The sequence below is a fragment of the Pseudophryne corroboree genome, chromosome 6 (assembly GCF_028390025.1).
Source record: "Pseudophryne corroboree isolate aPseCor3 chromosome 6, aPseCor3.hap2, whole genome shotgun sequence".
Lineage (NCBI taxonomy): Eukaryota > Metazoa > Chordata > Amphibia > Anura > Myobatrachidae > Pseudophryne > Pseudophryne corroboree.
This window is the reverse complement of record NC_086449.1, coordinates 4,735,040-4,752,132: the sequence shown is the minus strand read 5'-3', so window position 1 is coordinate 4,752,132 and position 17,093 is coordinate 4,735,040. Positions and strand designations below refer to the sequence as shown.

At 50.2% G+C, this 17,093-nt stretch overlaps 1 protein-coding gene across 1 annotated transcript in view; it reads right to left on the bottom strand.

The window, feature by feature from the left end:
• Positions 1-17,093, bottom strand: part of LOC134933926 (chloride channel protein ClC-Kb-like) — a 63,242-nt gene that overhangs the window by 14,157 nt on the left and 31,992 nt on the right. The window contains exons 5-11 of the mRNA XM_063929469.1: positions 6,709-6,834; positions 6,294-6,378; positions 5,505-5,606; positions 4,059-4,146; positions 3,793-3,975; positions 3,480-3,549; positions 2,105-2,215 (exon numbers count right to left, since the gene is read on the bottom strand). Coding sequence (XP_063785539.1) covers positions 2,105-2,215; positions 3,480-3,549; positions 3,793-3,975; positions 4,059-4,146; positions 5,505-5,606; positions 6,294-6,378; positions 6,709-6,834 — 765 coding nt within the window. The remainder of the gene's footprint in view (positions 1-2,104; positions 2,216-3,479; positions 3,550-3,792; positions 3,976-4,058; positions 4,147-5,504; positions 5,607-6,293; positions 6,379-6,708; positions 6,835-17,093) is intronic.

Here is a 17,093-nt window from a genome sequence, read left to right as displayed (position 1 = left end):
GAGGGGGACAGTGATATACAGAATGATGAGGGGGACAGTGATATAGAGAATGGGGGGGCAGTGATATAGAGAATGATGAGGGGGACAGTGATATAGAGAATGGGGTGGGGCTGTGATATAGAGAATGGGGGGACAGTGATATAGAGAATGGGGGGGGGGGGCAGTGATATAGAGACTGGGGGACAGTGATATAGAGAATGGGATGGAGCAGTGATATAGAGAATGATGAGGGGGGCAGTGATATAGAGAATGGAGGGGCAGTGATATAGAGAATGGGGGGGCAGTGATATAGAGAATGGGGGGGCTGTGATATAGAGAATGATGAGGGGGACAGTGATATAGAGAATGATGAGGGGGACAGTGATATAGAGAATGGGGGGGCAGTGATATAGAGAATGGGGGGCAGTGATATAGAGAATGGGGGGCAGTGATATAGAGAATGGGGGGGCAGTGATATAGAGAATGGGGTGGGGCAGTGATATAGAGAATGGGATGGAGCAGTGATATAGAGAATGGGGGGCAGTGATATAGAGAATGAGGGGGGCAGTGATATAGAGAATGGGGGGGCAGTGATATAGAGAATGGGGGGGCTGTGATATAGAGAATGATGAGGGGGACAGTGATATAGAGAATGGGGGGGGCAGTGATATAGAGAATGGGGGGCAGTGATATAGAGAATGGGGGGGCAGTGATATAGAGAATGGGGGGGCAGTGATATAGAGAATGGGGGGCAGTGATATAGAGAATGGGGTGGGGCAGTGATATAGAGAATGGGGGGCAGTGATATAGAGAATGGGGGGCAGTGATATAGAGAATGGGGGGGCAGTGATATAGAGAATGGGGTGGGGCAGTGATATAGAGAATGGGGGGGCAGTGATATAGAGAATGGGGGGCAGTGATATAGAGAATGGGGTGGGGCAGTGATATAGAGAATGGGGGGGCAGTGATATAGAGAATGGGGGGGCAGTGATATAGAGAATGGGGTGGGGCAATAATATAGAGAATGGGGTGGGGCAGTGATATAGAGGAGGAGGAGCAGTAATATAAAGAATTATTATTATTATTACCACTATTATCCTTTATTTATATGGTGCCACATGGGATCCGCAGCGCCCAATTACAGAGTACATAAATATAAAATCAAAACAAGCAATAGTGACTTACAGTTATACACAATATAGGACAAGTACAGGTTAAATAAACACTGACATAAGTATAAGGGTGGCATAAAACTGCGGGATTAGGTGCCATCAAGGATGGTTTAATTAAGAGAAGGATAAGCACATGAGGGAAGAGGGGCCTGCTTGTTAGAGCTTACACTCTGAATGGGAGGGGTAGACAGACAGGGGTGACAGATGGGGTAGACCGAGTGTGGGACAGAGGGTTAGGATGAGATTTGGTTGGGTTTGGTGAAGAAGTGGGTCTTGAGAGCCCGTTTGAAGTTTTGTAGAGAGGTGGAGGGTCTGAGGGGAAGAGGTAGGGAATTCCAGAGAAAGGGAGCAGCACGTGAGAAATCTTGTAGGTAGGAGTGGGAGGAAGTAATCAGTCGACAGCAGAGATGGTGTGCATTAGCGAAGAGGACAGGTGGGGGTGTAAAGGGAGGTAAGGTCAGAGATTTAAATGGGAGAGGAGTTGGTGAGGGCTTTGTAGGTGCATGTGAGAAGCTCGATTTGGATTCTGAAAGGGAAGGGGAGCCAGTGAGGGGCTTGTAAGAGAAAAGAGGTGGACATAGTGAGTTTGGTGAGGAAGATGAGCTGGGCTGCAGTACTGAGGATAGGGGTATGTCAGGGATGCCAGCCAGGAGGAGATTACAGTAGTCCAGTCTGGAGATGACCAGTGAGTGGATGAGAGTCTTAGTGGCATCCTGGTGAGAAATGGTCTAATCCTGGAAATATTTTTGGAGATGAAAATGGCAGGACTGTGAGAGGTGCTGAATGTGTGGTTTTAAGGAGAGAGAATAAGGAGAAGATATGGAGAGGGGGGACAGTGACATACAGAAAATGAGGGAAGGGGTCAGAAAAGTATCAAATGAAATGTTCTGCAGAATGCACCATTATGTATATATGATGGGGTATTTGGTAGTGGGGGATGTTATGTAGATCACCTGCAAGTGCGTATCCTGCTGGAGTGATCCTAATAGGGATGCCCTCTGAGATGAACCCGTCGGGGAAGATTTTGGCAATTAATTCTCCATAGAGTCGACCTAATCCAGCACCTGTAGGAATAAATAGCAGATATTCAGTATGGAAAGTGTGATAGCAGATGCTCACAGCTCCTAGTGAGGTCAGTAGTGATATAATCCAAGGGCCATCATAGCCTTCAACTTTAGCTTCCAGGTCCTTCCTCCTAAACCCCCCCCCCTCCCTCCTCCCATTCGAGGTCCACTCCATCCACTTCTTCCATCCTGTGCACCGTTTCCAAATTCTGTGATAACTTCTCCTCCTGGGCTGGCTTCCCCACTTTCTCTACTCTGATCTCTTCTCCGTCATCCTTGGAGATTTTAATATATTGATTGATGATTCAACAAACTTGCTACCTCTAATCTTCTCACACTCTTTTCCTTGTTTGGCCTCTCTCAATGGATCTCTCCCCACCTCTGTTATTTTAATGTAGGTCTGGTGGTTGTGGTGGGGAAGAGGTATAAGCAGTAAAAAGAGGGGGGTATTGATGTAATGCCAGGCTGGTCAGGGGGAGAGAGGCCTCATTGCTCAGATTTCCAGGAGGCAGGGACAGTATCTGTCTCTTTTTCCAAACAAAGCCTTTATGTTCCATGATCCAGCTAGGCAGCATCTGAGCTTAAGGCTCGGTACACATCACGACGACCTGGATCGTGACCGACTGGACGACTAATATAATGATGCATCGGTCACCCAATACAAAATGATATAGCGTGCAACAAAGCAATATATCGTTCAGTAGCCGCATCCAGGAGCATGCCATCGGCCGCCAGGCTGTCATAACTGATGTGTAGAACATCAGATGTGGTGACCCCGATGTTGATAATGTGAGAACATATAATTATGGGTACACATCAGACGATGTGTACGCAGGATCAAATGACATATCATCTGATGTGTACCCAGCCTGAGACACCAGCAAGAAGAGCAGTCAGGATAGAATGGCAGCCTAGCCATATAGAGTTCTCCACAGTAAGTTGGCACCTGAGATGTGGGGAAAGTATCTACTCCCTCCAAATTGGGTGGAGGTCACCAGTTAGTGTTAGGGTTACATTTAGGGATAGGGTTAGAGTTAGTATTAAAGTTATGGTTAGGGTCACCATTAGTGATAGGGTTAGAGTTACCGTTAGGGTTAGAGTTACCGTTAGGGTTAGAGTTACAGTATATCCAAATTCTAAGAATGCTGACATAATATCAGCATCGACATAATGAACATGCCAACACAGAGAAAATGTGTGCATTGTGATTATCTAGCATATATACTGACCCCCTATTGGTGACTGACCCCAAGAGCTAACTCACCGTATACAAACACGGGCAGGAAGTATCCGGCTGGGATGATCATGGTGTTTGCAAAGAGTAGCATGAAGAACTGGAGAGAGAGATGACGGGAAAGAGACACTCAGTGGTATATTTACTAAACTGCAGGTTTATAGAAGTGCAGATGTTGCCCATAGCAACCAATCAGAATCTACTTATCATTTGTCTAGCACCTCTCCATTTCTATAAACCCGCACCTTAGTAAATGTACCCCTAAGTTATTGTATGTTCCAAATATAATCACACTGGAAAGGGCCACATCCACCTCTATGAGCCACGCGTGTGCGCCACTTACCTTCAGCACTACGAAGATGGCCAGTTTCTCCAGAGAAGACAGGTTCGGGTGTGTCCACTGCAGCCAGCTGTTGTCGTAGGTGGGATTGGGCGGCTGGCGCGAGGCGTTGCCGCTGAGCGATAACTCCTCCACGCCCCACGTGATGTTGTTGAAGAAAGTCTCTAAGTGTTCCTTCATGGTTAACTGCGCAAAGCCAAAGAGTAGGGTCAGCGGCCAACGGGTGTAGTTGCTCAAGCCTCATACAATGTCCTGGGCGTACTACTCACCCGTGTTCCACCCATGTACTGGCCAAATCCATGTGGGAAGGTGATGCTGGCCAACACCAGGGAGACAAAGGCAGCGTAGACTATCTTACTGCAATTGGGAAGCGGGAGAGGGTGTCAGTGTTTGCCGCCCATCACTGAGGACATCTGGCCTACGTGATGAAGCCACTGGGCACAGCTGTGATGGGTAAGTCATTATTTCCTGTTACATGTAGTAGGTAGGGTGTGCTATGATTTGTTGACAATTATGTTGACAGTCGTCATGTCTACGTGGATAATATGTCAACATTATGAACTGTCCACAAACAGACTGGTGATCTTTTGGTCTCTTACCTTCTGGCAGCTCCAACGTGGCTTCTGGGTCCTGGCAGCCACGTGATTGTCACTTCTGGGTCACACCTCTGAGGGACCGGACTTTTTTGTACGTTTTCCCCTCCTAACCCTAACATTCCCCCTAATACCAATCCCTAACCTCTCCCTGCAGCCTAACCCTCCCGGCAGAGCCTAACCCTTTCACATACGGGTTGCTGAAAGCAACTGTATCGATCACACAGGAGGGCATACTCAGAGAAACTGCACTGCTAGTGAAAGTGTAGATGGTGCATCCCATAGTGCGCCTAAGGATGCTCCAAGACAGAAGTGCACCACCTCAAGAAGCTGTAGGCGGGCAGTTTGTACGGAAGTGCACCACCTCAAGAAGCTGTAGACGGGCAGTTTGTACGGAAGTGCACCACCTCAAGAAGCTGTAGACGGGCAGTTTGTACGGAAGTGCACCACCTCAAGAAGCTGTAGGCGGGCAGTTTGTATGGAAGTGCACCACCTCAAGAAGCTGTAGGCGGGCAGTTTGTATGGAAGTGCACCACCTCAAGAAGCTGTAGGCGGGCAGTTTGTACGGAAGTGCACCACCTCAAGAAGCTGTAGGCGGGCAGTTTGTACGGAAGTGCACCACCTCAAGATGCTGTAGGTGGGCATCTCAGTTTGTAGAAAATTGAGTTTAGTATGTCGTCAATGCTTCTTCAGCCAACTTAGAATCAATATTTTAATAATTTATGGGGCCTCTTAATTAAGTATTAATTAGTGACAAAGTAATACATATGTTATATGTCCTTTACACCAACCAACATTTCTGAAACTTGCCATCGATTTTTATTCTAAGCCCAAAAAATTGCCTTCTATTACATCTGGCGACGTTTGAAGCCAAAGTCGCCAGTATCTCAACAAGCTTTTTGGCAGTTTCAAACTCTTCAAAAACCTGCAACCTCTTACTGTTGACCCTAAGTGGGGGACTTGCCCATTATGATAATATTACACCATGAATAACACATTAGTTGGTAGAACACAAGATGTTTTCATGGGAAGCCACAACAAACCGCACAGTCCCTGATATAATATATACATAAATGATATCTAATCACCACCCAGGACAGAGGATAAAAGTAATTGACTTACTTGTTTCGTAGCAGTTTTCCAATACGTTCATTGTTACTAATGAAGAGTAAGGTGACGCGGTGGAGAAACAGGTAGACACAGCAGACGCAGCCGCACACAACGCTGGAACAACAGAAAATGAGGTTAATGATGAATGCTGATGCCGGCCGCACACAGCATCAATGTCCACACAAGCAGGTGACCCAAATTAGATAATATCCAGCCATTGCCTACAAGATCCAAGCTGCTGGTTGTCTTCCTATCTCGGTGAGGCCTCTTAGGATGACCATTGAAATTAGCTTATCGTGACCACATCCCAAAACGTCCGATAGTGATGACATTGGTTTAATAGTGATGAGGCAGTCCATGCGTTAGCCGTAATAACAGTATATTTCAGCATGGTGGGAGCATTGAAGGGACAACTGCTGCAGTACTGGACTTTGTGTCTCAGGGTACCTGGTCAGTAACCGAAGCAGTCTAATGGTGGAACTGTACGCTACACCTAAAGTACTGACTCCAGCTGTGGTCAATACATTCTTTCTGAACCTATATTTCCACAATGCCAGCATATTACACAGCATTTTTACAGAGAATGGCATCTGCTCATCCAGTGTTGCACCTCTGCTCTTCCTTGTGATTGTGCAGTGCACCACGCGTTTTACCTCAGCAGAGGCATAGTAACATTGCTCTCTGGATGAAGGCAGCCATTTCAGACAACTCCATCTTCCATAGAAAATATTCTCTACATGGCGAAATGCCGGTTAACTCACAAAGTGCGGATATATAGCAGGACTAACCACACATACTCACCCCAAGATGGCGTAGGACAGATATTCAGGGAGGTCGAAGGGAAATTCTACCCGCCAGTTTGTGCTAAAGAGAACCGCAACAGTTTCTGGAGGAAGAGTGAGAGAGAAAGAAAAGGTGAATGCTATGAGAAAATTAGGCATATTGTATCTTTAGAGACCTGCAAATGTGACCCAACATCCATCTCAAATTAAAAATCAAATAGTAGGCGTTTGCCATGTTCAACTAAACAGGATTTACTTGCTGACAATGCAGTGATCAGAAAATGTCAATACTTGTGGTGTTTTCACTAAAGTCAATCTACACGTGCCACTCATTTATATATGGGCGATGGGAGGAGTTTTATGACCATCTCTCACATGTAGCCATCCCATCTATGTACCCAAGCCCTTAAGATGTCATGATAAGCAGGACTCACCTCTCTCCATATTAATCACGGCCAGCAGACGAAACATTAACGCTGCACATGTAGCTGCAAAAAAGCCCCGCCAGTAATTCCGGATGGCGAAATGCGTAGCTGTTGCCTCCACACTGAACAGGACACCTGAAGCAAGAAACAGCATGGAGTCAGCTTGATGGGATAAGACAGTCGATAATTTATACATTATATATATATATATATATATAAGAGTATAACCAAATTGCGCTATCATAAACCACCTTAGACACAGTAGTCCTTGGAGGAATTGGCCGCAAATCTCCAAACAAGTCCTCTTGCCAGATGAGAACCGATGGTTAAACAATGATAGTGGTAGTATGGAGAGCGCTCAAATAGATGTCTCTTTACAGTATTTCTAGGATGTTCCTTCAATTTTTGGATTAACCACGGAGAGATGTAATTGTCTGAAAGAAACCCTCTCACCAAAAACCACCCAAACAATGGCGTCACTCGTTAATCCGTAATTTCCAGATATTTATTAAAAAATCTTTAACATCTTTAAAAGTGTTGTTATATGTCTCTTACATTAGTCTTAACAGTCATGGGGATGATCTTAATGGGGCTTGCTGCCCACCCCAGCCTGGGAGGAGCTCCTAGGCAGCCTGTCCACCCACTACGTTTAAGGCAATCACCCAACGCGTTTCGTCTATACAGACTTCCTCAGGGGTGTTTTGAAATATAAGAACGATGTCCTAACTTTGGATTTGTAAAATTGGAAATATGTCCATAAAAGCACAACCAAACTCTAAATGTTAGTGTCTTATATTTGATGAAAAAGATCCATACAAAGGACTTCCAGTTTCCTTGTAATTAACGTGCAGAAAACTCCAGAAAGTTCTTTAAAAAAACTTTACTTATTTCTCTTACGTCCTAGAGGATGCTGGGGACTCCGTAAGGACCACGGGGGGTATAGACGGGCTCCGCAGGAGACATGGGCACTATAAAGAACTTTAGATGGGTGTGCACTGGCTCCTCCCTCTATGCCCCTCCTCCAGACCTCAGTTAGATCCTGTGCCCAGAGGAGACTGGGTGCACTACAGGGGAGCTCTCCTGAGTTTCTCTGAAAAAGAATTTTGTTAGGTTTTTTATTTTCAGGGAGCACTGCTGGCAACAGGCTCCCTGCATCGTGGGACTGAGGAGAGAAGCAGACCTACTTAAATGATAGGCTCTGCTTCTTAGGCTACTGGACACCATTAGCTCCAGAGGGTCGGAACGCAGGTCTCACCCTCGCCGTTTGTCCCGGAGCCACGCCGCCGTCCTCCTCACAGAGCCGGAAGATAGAAGCCGGGTGAGTATAAGAAGAAAGAAGACTTCAAAGGTGGCAGAAGACTTCACTCCATTGCTCCCACACATATACACACAGCGGGCACTGTAAGGGTGCAGGGCGCAGGGGGGGGCGCCCTGGGCAGCAATAATAAACCTCAAGGGGGCGGAGCATGATCCTCCAGCACCAACCAGCGCCATTTTCTCCACAGCACACTGCAGAGAAGCTGGCTCCCCGTACTCTCCCCTGCTGAACACCGTGACAGAGGGCAAAAAAGAGGGGGGGGGGCACATTTAATTGGCACAGTGAGTGTATATATATATATATATATATATTTATATTTATATAAAAGCGCTGTTTTAGCTGGGAATTTGGTTTCCAGTGTCAGGTGGCGCTGGGTGTGTGCTGGCATACTCTCTCTCTGTCTCTCCAAAGGGCCTTATTGGGGAACTGTCTCCATATAGATATATCCCTGAGTGTGTGTGGGTGTCGGTACGTGTGTGTCGGCATGTCTGAAGCGGAAGGCTCATCTAAGGAGGAGGTGGAGCAGATGATTGTGGTGTCTCCGTCGGCAACGCCGACACCTGATTGGTTGGATATGTTGAATGTTTTAAATGCAAATGTGTCTTTATTACATCAGAGAATGGACAAAGCAGAGTCCAGGGATAGAACAGGGAGTCAATCCATGGCTTTGACTGTGTCACAGGGCCCTTCAGGGTCTCACAAACGTCCCCTGTCACAAGTAGCAGACACTGATACCGACACGGATTCTGACTCCAGTGTTGACTACGATGATGCAAGGTTACACCCAAGGGTGGCCAAAAGTATTCATTACATGATTATTGCAATAAAAGATGTTTTGCATATCACAGATGACCCCTCTGTCCCTGACACGAGGGTACACATGTTTAAGGAAAAGAAACCTGAGGTAACCTTTCCCCCATCTCATGAGCTGAATGAGTTATCTGAAAAGGCTTGGGAAACTCCAGACAAGAAACTGCAGATTCCCAAGAGAATTCTTATGGCGTATCCTTTCCCTGCGCAGGACAGGTTACGGTGGGAATCCTCACCCAGGGTGGACAAGGCTTTAACGCGCTTGTCCAAAAAGGTGGCGCTACCGTCTCCAGACACGGCAGCCCTCAAGGATCCTGCTGATCGCAGGCAGGAAACTACCTTAAAATCAATTTATACACATACGGGTGCCTTGCTCAGACCGACAATAGCGTCGGCTTGGGTTTGTAGCGCTGTAGCAGCTTGGACGGATACTTTGTCAGCTGACATTGATACCCTGGATAGGGATACCATTTTATTGACCTTAGGTCACATTAAAGACGCAGTCTTATATATGAGAGACGCTCAGAGAGACGTTGGTCTGCTAGGTTCGAGAGCCAACGCCATGGCGATTTCTGCTAGGCGAGCCCTGTGGACCCGCCAATGGACGGGTGATGCCGACTCAAAGAGGCATATGGAAGTTTTGCCTTACAAAGGGGAGGATTTATTTGGGGAAGGTCTTGCGGACCTGGTTTCCACAGCTACCGCGGGTAAATCTACTTTTCTACCTTATGTTTCCCCACAGCAAAAGAAAACGCCGCAATATCAGATGCAGTCCTTTCGGTCGCATAAGTCCAGAAGAGGTCGGGGCTCTTCCTTCCTCGCCAGAGGTAAGGGTAGAGGGAAAAGAATGCCTGCTACGGCTAGTTCCCAGGAGCAGAAGTCTTCCCCGGCTTCTACTAAATCCACCGCATGACGCTGGGGCTCCACTGAAGGAGTCAGCGCCGGTGGGGGCACGTCTTCGACTCTTCAGCCACCTCTGGGTTCAGTCAGATGTGGATCCTTGGGCAATGGAAATTGTATCCCAAGGGTACAAGCTGGAATTCGAAGACGTGCCTCCTCGCCGGTTTTTCAAATCGGCCTTACCAGCTTCTTCCCCAGAAAGGGAGATAGTTTTAGCTGATTCAGCAACAAGTGGTTGTTGAGGTTCCCCTAGTTCAGCAGGGGAAGGAGTACTATTCAACCCTATTTATGGTCCCGAAACCGGATGGCTCGGTCAGACCCATTCTAAATTTAAAATCCCTAAACCTGTACTTGAAAAAGTTAAAATTCAAGATGGAATCGCTCCGGGCGGTTATCTCCAGCCTGGAAGGGGGAGATTTTATGGTGTCACTAGACATAAAGGATGCATACCTTCATGTCCCCATATATCCCCCTCATCAGGTGTACCTGAGATTCGCTGTACAGGACTGTCATTACCAGTTTCAGACGTTGCCGTTTGGGCTTTCCACGGCCCCAAGGATTTTCACCAAGGTAATGGCGGAAATGATGGTGCTCCTGCGCCGGCAGGGAGTCACTATTATCCCGTACTTGGACGATCTCCTGATAAAAGCGAGATCGAGAGATCAATTGCTGAACAGCGTGTCGCTCTCCCTGAGAGTGCTGCAGCAACATGGCTGGATTCTAAATCTACCAAAGTCACAGTTAGTTCCAACGACTCAGCTATCTTTCTTAGGCATGATTCCGGACACGGAACAAAAGAGGGTTTTTCTCCCAATGGAAAAAGCCCAGGAACTCCAGAACATGGTCAGAGACCTGTTAAAACCGAAAAGAGTGTCAGTCCATCAATGCACTTGAGTACTGGAGAAAATGGTGGCGACCTACGAGGCCATCCCCTTCGGCACGTTTCATGGGAGGACGTTTCAGTGGGACCTTCTGGACAAGTGGTCCGGGTCCCATCTTCGAATTCATCAGAAAATAAGCCTGTCCCCCAGGGCCAGGGTGTCTCTCCTGTGGTGGCTGCAGAGTGCTCACCTTCTAGAGGGTCGCAGGTATGGCATTCAAGACTGGGTTCTGGTGACCACGGATGCGAGCCTCCGAGGATGGGGAGCAGTCACACAAGGAAGAAACTTTCAGTGACTATGGTCAAGCCAGGAGGCTTGTCTACACATCAACGTACTGGAATTGAGGGCCATATACAACGGCCTATGTCAAGCGGAGACTCTTCTTCGCGACCTACCGGTTCTGATTCAATCAGACAACGTCACAGCCGTGGCTCATGTAAACCGCCAAGGCAGGACAAGGAGCAGAGTGGCAATGGCGGAAGCCACAAGGATTCTTCGTTGGGCGGAAAATCACATAAGCGCTTTGGCAGCAGTCTTCATTCCGGGAGTGGACAACTGGGAAGCAGACTTCCTCAGCAGACACGATCTCCATCCAGGAGAGTGGGGACTTCATCAAGAAGTTTTTGCAGAGATAACAAGTCATTGGGGACTACCTCAAATAGACATGATGGCGTCACGCCTCAACAAGAAGCTTCGGAGGTATTGTGCCAGGTCAAGGGACCCTCAGGCAGTAGCAGTGGACGCCCTGGTGACACCGTGGGTGTTTCAGTCGGTCTATGTGTTCCCTCCTCTTCCACTCATCTCAAAGATATTGAGAATCATAAGACGAAAAAGAGTGCAGACAATACTCATTGTTCCAGATTGGCTTCGAAGGGCCTGGTATTCAGATCTTCAGGAAATGCTCACAGAAGATCCGTGGCCTCTTCCTCTCAGAGAGGACCTGCTGCAACAGGGGCCCTGCGTGTTCCAAGACGTACCGCGGTTACGTTTGACGGCATGGCGGTTGAACACCGAATCCTAGCTGGGAAAGGCATTTCGGAAGAAGTCATCCCTACTCTGATAAAGGCTAGGAAGGAGGTGACGGCGAAACATTATCACCGTATCTGGAGAAAGTATGTATCTTGGTGTGAAGCCAAGAATGCACCTACGGAAGATTTTCATCTGGGTCGTTTTCTCCACTTCCTAGAGACAGGAGTGGATATGGGCCTGAAATTAGGCTCTGTTAAGGTACAGATTTCGGCCCTCTCGATTTTCTTTCAGAAGGAATTAGCTTCTCTTCCAGAAGTCCAGACGTTTGTAAAGGGAGTGCTGCACATCCAGCCCCCTTTTGTGCCTCCAGTGGCACCATGGGACCTTACCGTGGTGTTACAGTTCCTAAAATCTCACTGGTTTGAACCTCTTCAAATGGTTGAATTAAAATTTCTCACTTGGAAGGTGGTCATGTTGTTGGCCTTGGCATCTGCAAGGCGGGTGTCCGAATTGGCGGTTTTGTCTCACAAAAGCCCCTATCTGATTTTCCATGTGGATAGAGCAGAATTAAGGATTCATCCTCAATTTTTGCCTAAGGTGGTTTCATCTTTTCATATGAACCAACCTATTGTGGTACCTGTGGCTACTGCTGACTTGGAGGATTCCAAGTACCTTGATGTAGTCAGGGCCTTAAAAATGTATATAGCCAGGAATGCTCGGGTTAAGATAACAGAGGCACTGTTTGTCCTGTATGCAGCCAACAAGGTTGGCGCTCCTGCTTCTAAGCAGACTATTGCTCGCTGGATCTGTCACACGATTCAGCAGGCTCATTCTACGGCTGGATTGCTGTTACCAAATTCAGTAAAGGCCCTTTCCACTAGGAACGTGGGCTCTTCTTGGGCGGCTGCCCGAGGCGTCTAGGCATTACAGCTTTGCCGAGCGGCGACTTGGTCGGGTTCAAACACTTTTGCAAAATTCTACAAGTTTGATACCCTGGCTGATGAGGACCTTATGTTTGCTCAATTGGTGCTGCAGAGTCATTCGCACTCTCCCGCCCGGTCTGGAGCTTTGGTATAATCCCCATGGTCCTTACGGAGTCCCCAGCATCCTCTAGGACGTAAGAGAAAATAAGATTTTAAACCTACCGGTAAATCTTTTTCTCCTAGTCCGTAGAGGATGCTGGGCGCCCTTCCCAGTGCGGACATATTTCTGCAAGGCTTGTATATAGTTATTGCTTACATAAGGGTTATGTTACAGTTAAGATCAGTCTTTGGCTGATGCTGTTTTGTTCATACTGTTAACTGGTTGCATATATTCCAGGTTATACGGTGTGGCTGGTGTGGCTGGTATGAATCTTGCCCTTAGATCAACAAAAATCCTTTCCTCGTACTGTCCGTCTCCTCTGGACACAGTTCTCTAACTGAGGTCTGGAGGAGGGGCATAGAGGGAGGAGCCAGTGCACACCCATCTAAAGTTCTTTATAGTGCCCATGTCTCCTGCGGAGCCCGTCTATACCCCCCGTGGTCCTTACGGAGTCCCCAGCATCCTCTACGGACTAGGAGAAAAAGATTTACCGGTAGGTTTAAAATCTTATTTTTTTAGCTGTGTGCATAATATGCTAGTGTCCTCAGTGCTGTCCTTGCTCTGAATGATCATTCAGAGCAAGGACAGCACTGAGGACACTAGCATATGCACCCATTTCGCCATCCGGAATTACAAATCCAAAGTTAGGACATCGTTCTTACATTTCAAAACACCCCTGAGGAAGTCTGTATAGACGAAACGCGTTGGGTGATTGTCTTAAACGTAGTGGGTGGACAGGCTGCCTAAGAGCTCCTCCCTGGCTGGGGTGGGCAGCAAGCCCCATTAAGATCATCCCCACGACTGTTAAGACTAATGTAAGAGACATATAACAACACTTTTAAAGATGTTAAAGATTTTTTAATAAATATCTGGAAATTACGGATTAACGAGTGACACCATTGTTTGGGTGATTTTTGGTGAGGGGGTTTCTTTCAGACAATTACATCTCTCCGTGGTTAATCCAAAAATTGAAGGAACATCCTAGAAATACTGTAAAGAGACATCTATTTGAGCGCTCTCCATACTACCACTATCAATATATCTCCTATATATTTGCCTACATCTGTGCCTGGCCGTAACGCTGGGTGGAGTCACAGATGGGCTAAGCTACTGTATGCAGATCAGTGACGTCACACACCATGCACCTTCTCTGCGCACATCTCCCCAGTCTTCCATCGTCCCGCGCCGAAGACGTGAGGGCGGGAGGCGACTCTCTGTCTGAAGCCGAGCGCCTGTCACTCCCGCTCCCCGCCTGAGCCCCGGCGCCTCTCCCCTGCCGTCTGCCCCAGCGAGGAGAGAGGCAACCCTGCACAGCGCTCCTATTGCCGGCACAGCCCTCGGTCCGGTCCTCCAGGTACAGCGGGTCCCCGGCTGCCTGGGGGGGGAGGGGGAATGTGCCTGGTGCCCTGTGGGGGAGATGTGCCTGCAGAGGGCGAAGGTGTGCCTGGCGGGGGGGACATGTGCCTCGCGGGGGGGGGGGGATGTGCGGCAGTGGGGACAGTGCACACTGGTGTGCTCCCCGGCTGCCGAGGGAGATGTGCCTGACGAAGGGGGGACGGGACATGTGCCTGGCTGGGGGAAGAGATGTGCTGGCTGGGGGGGACATGTGCCTGGCCTGGTGGGGCTGGACATGTGCCTGCTGGGGGAAGAGATGTGCCTGGCTGGGGGAAGGGGGACATGTGCCTGGCTGGGGGGGGGGGGGGAGACACATGTGCCTGGCTGGGGGAAGGGGGACATGTGCCTGGCTGGGAGGGGGGGGGGGGACATGTGCCTGGTGGGGGGGGGGATGTGAGGCAGAGCGCCTCACGCAGGAGCAGGGACACCCCACTCTTGTGTGCTCCTGGGTGCCCGCAACACAGTTACCCTGACACTACACCCGGGTGGCCTGCGGCCCTGCTGCTGCTGATGGACAAGCACCCCCAGCGCCTCCTGACCCCCTACCCCACCTGCGGCACCCCCGCACCCGCCCATCCTCCACCTGCAGCTCCTTCCACCATCCGCTGCACCATCACCCCTCCCCCACATGCCGCGCCTCCAGACCACCCACGGCCCCCACTCCCCTGCCCCTCCCTCAACCACAGACCCTCCCAATCACAGCCCCCATACTCCCCCCCTCCGCCACCCACAGCCTGTACAGACACCCTCCCCCATCCACCGCCAACCCCCGCAGCCGCCCATCCCCCACCCGCAGCGCCTCCTCACCCCATACCGCTCCTGCAGCACCCCCGCACCCGCCCATCCACCACCGCAGTGCCTTCGGACCCTTCCACCATCCGCCGCACCTGCCACTCCACCACACGACACTCCCCCACACGCGGTGCCTCCAGACCCTCTACACCACCCACGCCCCCCACTCCGCTGCCCCTCCCTCATCCACAGCACCTCCCAACTGCACACCCCATCCGCACCACCTCCTGATCTCCTACCCCACCCGCGGCCCCACTGCACCCACCCCTCAACCACCCGCAGCACCTCCAGACCCCCACCCCCGCACCTGCCCCTCCACTCACACGCGTCGCTTATGGACCCCCTACCCCACCCGCAGCGCACTCGCCCCCTCCCCACCCGCACCACCTCCCAACACACTGCCCCACTGCACCCGCCCCTCCACCACCCGCAGCGCCTCACAACCCCCTCCCCCATGTGCCGCACCTTCCCATCCCCCACGCACGGCGCACTCGCCCCTTCCCCACCAGCAGCGCCTCCGGAACCCCCTCCCCCATCCACCAGATCCCCGTACCTGCCCCTCCCCTACCCGCCGCACCTACCCATCCACCACCTGTAGCGCCTTTGAACCCTTCCACCATCCGCCGCACCACCACCCCTCCCTCACATGCGGCCCCTCCAGACCCCCTACACCAGCCACGGCCCCCACTCCCCTGCCCCTCCCTCAACCACAGACCCTCCCAACCACAGCCCCCCCATCCACCCCCCCTCCATCCACAGCATCTACAGACACACTCCCCCATCCGCCGTCAACCCCCGTAACCGCCCCTCCCTCACCCGCAGCACATCCTGACCCCCTACCCCACCCGCTGCCCAACTGCACCCACCCCTCAACCACCCGCACCGCCTCCGGACCCCCTCCCCCATCTGCCGCACCCCCACACCTGCCCCTCCCCCACGCACATCTCTTCCGAACCCCCTACCCCACCCGCAGCGCACTCGCTCCTACCCCACCCGCACGGCCTCACTGCACTCGCTCCTCCACTACCCGCTGCTCCTCCCGACCCCATCTGCCGCACCCCCACGCGCCCCTCCCCCACGCGCGTCGCTTCCGGACCCCCTACCCCACCTGCGGCGCACTCGCCCCTTCCCCACCTGCAGCGCCTCCGGAACCCCCTCACTCACCCCCCAGATCCCCGTACCTGTTTTAGTAGACTGTATGCTGTATCTATAACCACCTGGCGGCTGTGTGATGTTACACAGCCAGGGAGATTGTTGTGACCCCAAGTTGTGGTGTGAACCACTTGGTTTTGTTTTATGTAGAAAAGAACCTGTGATTTAGTAAAACTGTTTTGTTGTCACTATATACCTCGGTGTCAGTATTGTTATTCCATGACAACCCCAACAATACTGTTACTAGTGATGGCCTGTATGGGGACCGTAAAGTGGGGTGCCAGCCGCTTTTCAGCACTAAACCCCCCTTCCCCTCCCAGACCTGAATAAAGCCTAGAAAAAAAAATAAACAAAAACTTTTATTTACCTTTTATGTCTTAAAGGGGAAATGTCCCAAAAAGTATAAAGGTTTTGTATTCTTTCCCAGCCTAACGAAGCAGGGGGACCTGACCCATAGGGGTTATTTATTGAAGCCTGCTGTCTTCCGCTACCCCTCTAACCTCAATATAGAAGAGCTGCTGCGTACACTGATCACTGCTGTGGTGGCACAGCAAAAGACCCAAGTGCAGATGGTACAGTTGTTGACGGATCGGGTGCCTGAAAATAAGCCAGTCATATTAAATAAAATGACCACCTCAGACGATCCGGAAGCCTACCTTCTGATATTCGAAAAAAAACGTTCATCGGTTAAAATAGGAGGTAGATACGTGGGCGGACTGGTTAGCACCATATCTGACCAGAATATCGCAACGGGCTTATGCCGACTTGTCTGTGGAATAAACTGAACACTGCTATCTTATCCCCGCTGCTATCTTATCCCGGCTGGGCCTAACCGCCGCAAGTAAAGCACAGCACTTCAAGGAGTGGACTTTACAGTCTGGATCCCCTGTCAGGATACAATTGGCAGAGTCAGCCAAATATGGCCGCAGTTGGCTACAGCCTGAAGAGATAGTAGAGACGGTAATTGTGGACCAGTGTATCCGCACCCTGGATCACAACACCCAAAGATGGGTAATCCACGCTGCCTCTCAAAATCTGGAAGCATTGGCAATCACCCTGGAGAGATATGAGACAGCTGGCCGAATGGCTAAAGG